A 9,400-nucleotide genomic window follows, 5' to 3' on the forward strand; every position below is an offset into this window, starting at 1 on the left:
ATGGTGGTCTATACGGTGTACAAACATTAACTTAAATTATTAAGACGATATAAACATTAGTTAAGACGATCTTACCTTTTATCGCTTTATTCGCACTTTCCGTCTCTTAAAACTCCTTCTTCTATTTTTATGAATTATGTTTCAGCTACCATGGTATTTATAGCCTAGAATTAGAGAGTATATGAGGCTAATTAGGAAATTATTGCCTTATTCCGATTAATATTAGGAATTACCATATTATTATTATACTTATTATTTTATTATTAACTCCCGCTTCATATCCCGACTACTACACATACTAGGCCTAACATAATCAGCCCATATCTATTTCAGATGGCCTAAGGCCTTATTACTAGCTAAGCCCAGTTCCCAACTTGCCTACTTACTTTATTATTTAGTTAACGTCTTATTTGCAATTATTATTAAAAAATGATATTAATTAATTATTTAAATTACATAAATTATTCTCATAAATTATTATCAAAATACGGAAGTGTCCTTCAAATGTCTTGACCTCAATTGTGGTACGCTACTTCATCATATGCGAAAATGACACTATTTTAAAATTGTCGCTCGATTTTGTCACGCTGTCCCGGGACTTCATTTTCGGAATGAGTTAAACCGACGCTTGTGTTAAGTAGTTTAAGAGTCAAGACTAGTCGAGTCGAAGTGTGGAACCAAAACTCACATATTCCCGTCAAAACCCCAAAGACGAGTCAAGTGATGGCGCAGGTGATAAGAGGAGCAGCCGTGGTGACGAGTCAGTGGCAGCGGCTTGTAGTCGTATGTCTGAAGAAGAGCACATACGCGGGCGCAGTGACACGGCGTTACACACAAAGCCACAGGCAGGCAAAAGGGGCGCTGAAATTGCCAAGACAAGTACAAGTCGAAAAGAAAGAGGAGGATGAGGAAGAGAAAAGGAGGAGCAGGAATCAATTGAAAAAAGAAGCTCATGAGGCTGTTCGATGGGGAATGGAACTTGCTTCTTTCTCCATTCCTCAAATCAAGCGCATTCTCCTGTTTGTTTTCTTCTTTCATTTCATTTTTTTACTTTGTTAATTGACCTTCCAATTGGTTTCATTTTATTTAATATTTCTCTCTTTTTTTTCCAGGGCTGCTTCTTTGGAGAAAGAGGTATTGGAGGCTCTAATGCTAGTTAAGGTTGGGGTTTGACTTAGTATTGCTTGAATTGTTAATACTGAAACTGGCAAGCCTAAATTGCAGCTTTGGTGCTTGTTTAAATGATACAGAAACTTGGACCTGATGTTCGTGAAGGCAAAAGACGGCAATTCAATTATATAGGTACGCCGGCCCGTATATATGTTCCCTTGTCTTTCACCTTTTATACCAATTGTCTTCTTTGTTGACGGAATTACAAGTTCATAATTTGTTATGACAATTTGAGATTGCCAAAAAAGGAAATTGGGAAGACCCCAATGAAATTGCTGTTACTACATAGCAAATGCTACAACAATCTGACATTTACTAACTCATTGTGTCTCCCATTTATCAACTGTATTCGTGTTTTAGGGAAACTGCTCCGGGATGCACAACCAGATTTGCTTGGAGCTTTAATTCAAGCTACCAAAGACGGTGACCAGTCTAGGTTTCAGTCATTAGCTGATTCTGTTAAATTGGTCACTAATGGCCCTGAACAAGACTTATATGAAACTGAATCTGAATCCGAATCCGAATCCGACCTCCAACCTGAGGTATTTTTTACATTACTGCTACTTCTTGTTATGTGGCGATTGGCGTGAGACAAATAGAGATGGAGAGGTTGGCAGGGATTATTGATGTACAGTAGGAATCACCAAAAACTCAACTAGTTGAAATTGATTAGTGTGGACAACTAACTATTCAGGTCAATATGTACCCTATTTCTGGATAGCTATCTACAGCTCCGGATATGCTTGTTGATCAATGATCATTTGTAGGACCCTGGATTGTTCCTTTGCAAGAGATGAGTCCATAGAGGCCTGTAATAATGTCAGAACCGTTTAAGGAGTCTGAGGAACGCGAGAAAGAAGAGGACAATTTGATCTTGTACAGCTGCTCTCTTTGCTCTAATGGGGTTCTGCATTTTGTGAATCTAACATTTACCGTTGGTGTGCTTGTACAGGATTCTGGCGATCATTTAACTCTAGCAACTAGATGGTTTGACGGTTTTATAAAAAAGGATATCCAGATAAGCAATGAAGTTTATTCTGTTAATAGTGTCGAGTTTGACCGCCAGGTGAGTAATGACTTGGTGAAATGAAGGTGTTTACTTTTACATGAAGGTGCTTTATAGTATTGTATATTGATAGTCTTATTTTCTTTTTAAATTTGTGTGGGTGGTTGTGGACTGAAGAGTCCTGATGGTAGAGCTGTCTATCTTCTTATTCCAGCGTGGAGCATGACACTCTCCTGTGAATTTCCTAACGCGTCAAGCCGTCAACCATGACTTTTAGTAAATGATTAGGATCTCCCATATTTTACATAGCCTGAAATTTGATTAGTTGATTAGCAACGGTGGAGTTAATGCCTTCAGAAATTAGATGCCTTTGTGTAGATCAAAAATACTAGAAAAACTCAATACACATTTGGAATAGGAAAGGCTCGTGCAGTATTCAAATCTAAAGAGAAATGACAGGCATTATTTATATTGAAGTTAAATATAAGTAGCACTGTAAATGGAACCGTTCAGTCCAATGAAAACAGTGTTCCTTGATAAAGCCAAGAATAAGCTTCTTGAACCCGTAGAGAAGCTCAGATTTGTTACCTAAACCTATTCATGGAAGAGATATTGGAATAGAGATTCATCATTTCCCTCTCTTTTTTCGCCCTTCTAAAATCGCTGTTTGAATTTCCTTTTTCTATTTCTAATGATTCTGTATAATTTCTGTTATCACCAAACAACCGTAGCTTATGGTTAAATACTCCCAACGTTAGGTAGCTGACTTCAAGGTTTAAAAATTAGCCAGAAGACCGTATTACAAAGGAGTAATCAAGATATGAAAATTACTGCCCTCAATGACCGAAAACATGTCGTTACAATAGATTCTGGGATCTTGTCTCAGAAACTTATCTTCGCTTGATTCACTCCCATAGAACTCGAATCGAGCCAGACTTAGTTCTACATTTTTGTAATTCGACGGGCATCAGAATGATACCGCAATTCAGTATTCTTCCAGACTTCTGGTAATTCTGGTAATATGTTGTTCTGTTGTTGTTCTGATAATGATTAGGGGTTGGTAACTTTATGCGCGGTTCTGTTGTAATTGTTCTGATAATGATTAGGAGTTGGTAACTTTATGGACAGGAGTTGAGGAGACTTGTTCGGAATGTGCATTACATCCAAGATCGTTGCAAAGGTGATGATCAAGACCCAGGAGAGACAGCTGCTGCTGCTAAAGCAGCTGCTACCAATTCGCTTCGTTGTTTCCTTATTTCTATAGCAAAACGTCTCTCAATCTCCTCAAATTTAGCAGTGTGACTTACACAGTTACACCCAATCGTTGGACCTTCATTTTGTATTTTTTAAATCATTTGGTTTTAGAAGATCAAAACCCAGTGTGTCTCTGAACATTTGAATAGTGTTCCAAGGCTTCCTTTTTATTTTTAGGAAAACAAGGGAAAATAGTGTTCCAAGTAGGGGTCATAAATAGGGGGTGTTAATGAGACGAGACAGCTCGTGAGCAACTCAAGATCGGCGTGGTCAAAGCTCGGCTCGAGAGCTTAACGAGTCATGCTGACTAATTGCTGGCTCGGCTCGAAAAGCTCGCGAGCGGCTCGATTTTGTGTGATTAGATAAGATATTGTTCGTATTTTATAAAAACATTTTATCATGATTATATCTTTTTATCACACATCAAATGTCTCACTAATTTGTCAAATATTTTTACATATAACCTTCGAGCCTTGTTAATGAAAATATCCGAAGAAAAAAATAAAAAAAATCAACCGTTATATATAAGCTCGAGCTCAGGTTAAAGCTCGCAAGCTTCATAACGAGCACATTTTTTCCAAGCTCGAGATCTGTTCGAGCTCGGGTTTTGGTTCTTGAGCACAAGTCGAGCAAGGCTAAGCTCGGGCTCGGCTCGGCTCGTTAACACCCCTAGTCATAACGAGCCCGAGTTGAGTCTTGCTCGGCTTGTGCTCATGATACAAAACTCAAGCTCGAGCTTACCTGAGCTTGAAAAAATTGAGCTCCTTACAATGCTAGCAAGCTTTAACCCAAACTTGAGTCGAGTTCAAACTCAATTCGAGCCTATATATAATTGTTAAGTTATCCTTTTTTTTTTTCTTTTGATGGTTTAAATAACACAATTCGTAGATTAGGTATAAAAATATTGAGTAAACCAATGAAAACATTTTATATGGTTGTAGAAAGATATATATACTCCTTACAATTCATAAGGAATAAGTTAGTTATATAATAAGGAATAGACTTAGATTATGTTCACCCTTTTGTTTCTTTGGTCTATAAAAATAGGGTCAAGGCTTTTAAAACGCACTAAAACGACAACAAAAACAATAAATCAACTACTAAAATACCAAAATTGCCCCGTGCATTTGCATAAGCACAAAAACTAGTTTTATGTTAAAAACTAACCTTTTTTTTATAACAAGTGGACCCGCTACCTTTGTCGGTGCACACTAGGGTCACTAGTTAATCCCTCCGAATATACGTAATAGTCTGCAAATCACGTAAATACGTATACTCAAAGCCTAAAAAACATAGCCACAACCACAACCCATAGGTCATAAACACTCCATGAGATTGCTCATAGGAAGGCAAAGCCGTCTAAGAAGGGGTTACAAGAGGTTCTTAGAACCGAGCCCATAACATAAAAGGGTCTTAAAATGCATGTTTTCTAATAATATCTTACAAAAAATGAATTTTTTTTGTATTATTTTGAACGAAATATATAATATGAATATACAATATGGTTCCTTATATTTTTGGGGTCCCATTTTGGTATTTAGAATAATTGAACAAGGCCTTTTAAATCCCTTAGACGTTCCTATATGAAGGCTTCAACTTGAGCCGGTTGAGAATTTCACCAAACTTTTTATGATTATAAAATGACTACTTACTTTTTAAAAGTAATCACTTTTTAACGTAAAATAGCAAATGTAAATTATAAAATGGCCACTTTTGTGTAGCCACACAGCACTATACGACCATGGTTGAGTAGAATTGCGAAAATGGAAATACTTCTTTAGGATATTCTCTCGTGTACCCCTAAAGTTTTTCGTTTTCTAAGGTGTACTCGTTTTTTGCAAAAAAAAATTTGATCGACAATAATTCTCTGTTACGAGTTCAGAAAATGGTCATTTTTTTTCAAACCAATTATCTCGTCAAGATCTTAAATTTGAAAAAAAATTCACCGTTTTTTGAACTCGTAGCCGGTAGTTATGGTTGGTCAAAACTTTTTTAACGAATAAACTTTGACCGACCATAATTCCAGGCTACGAGTTGAGACGTCGGTGAATTCTTTTTCAAACTGAAGACCTCTTAAAGACGGTCAATTTAAAAAAAAAAAAAAAGTTTACTGTATTTTGAACTTGTAACTAAGAGTTATTGACGGTCAAAGTTTTTTTGAAAGAAAAGATGAGTATATCTTAGAAAACGAAAAAGTTCAGGGGTACACGAGAGAATATCCCTATTTCTTTTATCTCATTTTTATTGTATCTTTTTATTTTAGGATGATTTAAGGAAAAGTGGTGAATTATTAGGGTCATTTGGTTGCTAAATGAACTTTAACTTCCTAGGAACTTGCAATTCATGGTGATTAAGTTCCAACATCCAATTCGGGTGAATTTGGCAAAATCGTGTGGTTGCTCATTTAGAAATTGAATTCCACATGAATTTCCAATGACCAAGGGGGAGTAGGTAAACCACTTCCTACATTATGTAGGCATTGAAAGTTCTTAGAAAGTTCCAATTCCTACATCCTTTCAAAAATATGGCAACCAAACAACCTTATTTTTTTAAAATCATGGAATTTTTCATTTTCTGCGCTTTTCAAGTGGTAACCAAACGACTCCTAACTGTACCTCTTAAATGAAACAAGAGTTAAAATCTCAATTTTGTGATGATTATGACTTTAAGGTGGTAATTAGTTATCTATGAGCAATATTGAATAACTAAAGTTTTATCTTACTAAATTTAAAAATGGGACAATAATTATGTGATAAAATTTGAAGAAAAAAAAAAGACTAAAAATGGAGTGAATGAATGGGAACTTAAAGGAGGGGGCGGACTGCGGAGTATCGGAGTCCTGGATATAAAAAGGTGTAACATGGCATTGCACATGTTTGTGAGCTTCGCATAAATTATGCAATGAAACGCATCATTTGTCGTATTTATAGCGGTAGAATATCATAAGAGGGTGAATGATTGGAGATTTATGAAATATAGATTTGGAAACAGGTGCACGATGATTTTTTTTTTTTTTTTTTTGGTGAAATGTTAATTTCTTATATTAGATATTTTAGAAAATGAAGTACATCACCAGGGATTTACAACATTGCACATTCACATCAAGGGGATGTCAAATGGCTCTTACTCATTACGACACACTGATACCAACTTTAGTACACCATACATTATCAACTCTATGCTTAACAGACCATAACCTCCTATTACCCACAGAACAAATGAACTGTTTGATTTGCCCTATGACAAACATGGATGAGGGAGCATCATTTCCAATCTACATTTATTCCTGGACCACGGACACGATAATAAAGAGCCAAAACTCAGACTATGATCGCTTGCTTCTTCATAAGAGATTTCATTTCGAGTCTCCCGCACCACTCCAAGGTATCATGATCGGTATATCAACACCCAACCGGTCCCCCACCCCCCAAAACAATCATATCAAGGGACACAAGAAGAATAGATGATCTCTTGTCTCGGAGAGTCCGCTGCGATATCACAAGTGCTATCAATGAGCGTACCATGCTTGATTAATCTATCCTTAGTCAAAAGTCTTTCCTTAGCATACAACCGCACTATGAAGTTATGCTTAGGTAGAGCTAGTCTTCCTGCACCACGAGGTACCAGAGAGCCTTCTCAGATCTCCCATGAGCCACCGGTAACCTTCAAAGCAGAGTGTACCTCCCATTATTAGATCCCCAGATTCCATTCACATACCCTCCTTTTATCTGATCCTTGACCTTGCAAATTTGCCTCCAAGTCCAACTTGAATTAGTAGTAGCTTGATAACTAAACCAGTCATGTTGCTTGATATACAGATGACTAACCCATTTTATCCATAAATGGTCAGCCTTACAGACTAGCCACCACGTATATTTAGCAATCATAGCCACATTCCAGACCTGACTGTTAACAATGCCTAGACCACCAGCAGCTTTATCTCTACAAACACTTTCCCAGGACACAGGGGGAGCTTTAGTATAGATATAATCCCCTCCCCAAAGATAGTTCCTGCAAATACTGATGATTTTCTGAATTATCCCCTGAGGTATAACAAAGATCCTGACCCAATAAGAGTGCAGTTGGGAAAGGACAGACTTAACCAGTACAAGACGACCAGCATAACTCAACCTCCTTGCCCCCCATCCTCTGATAGTAGTGACCATACGCTCCACCAGCTTAGAGCAATCTCCAATAGAAATTCTCTTGTAGCAAATTGGTATACCCAGATACCTGAAAGGGAAGTGCCCTACCTGGAATCCAGATATTCTAAGAATACTCTGCATCTCAGTGGTTGCTATGCCATTGCAATAAATCTCAGATTTATCCTTATTGATTTCCAAACCTGATGCTGCTGAAAACGTAGCAAAGGCTCTGAGTATGACTGTCACAGACCCCACATCACCTCTACTAAAAAGAAGTAGAGGTGCACGATGATTGATGAGGCTCTTTTATCACAATTTTTTAAGACGGTCTTTTAGTAGACGTGTATAATATAGGGGTAGTTCGGTGTGACGATCCGCACACTTCAAACCCTTAGATTTTTATTCATGCTTATGTAATTTCTCCCTTGTATATTTTTAGTAAATACTTTCCTAGTTTAGTATAGTTAGTATAGCTTTTCTTTCCATAAATAGGTATATCGCTATTATACACTTTCAATTTTTCCCGCTACCAGGATGTAAATATCAAATTTCCCTCTTTAGGGAGTACTAGTGAATGAAAATCTGCTTCCTACCTTGTGCCTTCGTGTTGCTTGTTGTTGCTTTGTTGTGAACGACTCTTTGCCTTCACGTTTCTAACAAGCCGTGTTTGTGGGATCGACACTAGGATCCCGACTCACACACCCGAGACCGATTAGGAATGTCTAGTGCTTGACGAGCACTAGTGCTTGACGCTCTCGTTGCGATCCTGTCGAGTGTTGCCGAGACCCGAGTATCGTGCTAGTGAGCGATCCTTTACTAGTACGAAGAGCCTTGTCGCTTGCATCTTGCCTTAAGCCGGGCAAGGGTGCGCGCCACGCCGCCACGATCAGGCAAAATTACCGGACCGTGACATTTGGTATCAGAGCCTGATCTTCGGACGGGTTTCTGCACGCCGCATTTGTTTATCGAGATCGAGAAAATGGGCGAAATAATTGAGGATCGAGTGGATGCCTTAGAGGAATCACTCGACGTCAAACTTCCCAAACTCGAGGGCGTCGTTATGCGGATGGTCACGAGCCTCGAGGAGTTGCAGAAGACGGTTTGTGAACTCGAAACGAAGGTAGACGGGATGAACACCCGCATCCAAGCGATCAGTGATGCGATCCCCGATGATCGGGAGGAAGAGATCAATCATCTCCACCGAAAGGTAGAGATGTTAGAGAACACTTGCGCCACGCTTGTGAAAGCGGTGGCCAATGACGGGAAATCTATGGGGGGGGGGGCATAAGGTGAAGGCACCTCCACCTCGTCCCTACGATGGGGCGAGGGATTCGAAAGCGGTTGATAACTTTATCTTCGATATGGAGCAATACTTCCGAGTAAGTGGGCTCGACGAAGACGCGGAAGTTGTCACGGCAAGCATGTATCTAGTCGATGATGTCAAGATGTGGTGGAGGGCTAGGTACAAGGAAATCGATGCGGGCACGATTACGGTGACATTCATGGGCCGACTTCAAGAGGATCTTGAAGGATCACTTCTACCCCGAGAACACGGAGTTTGTTGCTCGGAAGAAGTTGAAGGAAATCAAGCACACCAAATCAATCCGAGAATATATGAGGGAATTCTCAGCGTGCATGCTCGAGATTACCCAAATGTCCGAGACGGACAGGACATTCGAATTCATTGACGGGTTGAAGAGCTGGGCACAACAGGAGGTCATGAGGCAGAATCCCAAAACTCTGTCTTTGGCCATATCGGCCGCGGAGCGCCTGCTCGACTTTCACGGAGAGCGAGAGGCACCAAGAGTTGTGGCACCAACGAGGA

General features: G+C 39.1%; 1 protein-coding gene across 2 annotated transcripts; it reads left to right on the forward strand.

Moving 5' to 3' along the window:
- The first annotated feature begins 589 nt into the window (after positions 1-589).
- LOC141604570 (uncharacterized) lies at positions 590-3,848 on the forward strand. Of its 2 annotated transcripts, none has more exons than XM_074422976.1 (6): positions 590-1,019; positions 1,113-1,161; positions 1,251-1,302; positions 1,531-1,712; positions 2,123-2,236; positions 3,305-3,848. In XM_074422976.1, exons 1-6 carry the CDS (start codon positions 724-726, stop codon positions 3,476-3,478), a joined length of 867 nt encoding a protein of 288 aa, XP_074279077.1. In that variant the 5' UTR covers positions 590-723; the 3' UTR covers positions 3,479-3,848. The 2 variants fall into 2 exon arrangements, with proteins under 2 accessions (XP_074279077.1, XP_074279078.1); XM_074422977.1 differs by having other exon boundaries at positions 636-1,019; positions 1,113-1,134.
- The last annotated feature ends 5,552 nt before the right edge of the window (positions 3,849-9,400 follow it).

This window comes from Silene latifolia, chromosome 10, assembly GCF_048544455.1.
Source record: "Silene latifolia isolate original U9 population chromosome 10, ASM4854445v1, whole genome shotgun sequence".
NCBI classification, from domain to species: domain Eukaryota; kingdom Viridiplantae; phylum Streptophyta; class Magnoliopsida; order Caryophyllales; family Caryophyllaceae; genus Silene; species Silene latifolia.

Coding starts and splice junctions, on each gene's coding strand:
- LOC141604570 (XM_074422976.1), top strand. CDS start 724: ATGGCGCAGGTGATAAGAGGAGCAGCCGTGGTGACGAGTCAGTGGCAG. Junction 1,020..1,112: donor CAAATCAAGCGCATTCTCCT/GTTTGTTTTCTT, acceptor TTTTTTTTCCAG/GGCTGCTTCTTTGGAGAAAG. Junction 2,237..3,304: donor GTGTCGAGTTTGACCGCCAG/GTGAGTAATGAC, acceptor CTTTATGGACAG/GAGTTGAGGAGACTTGTTCG.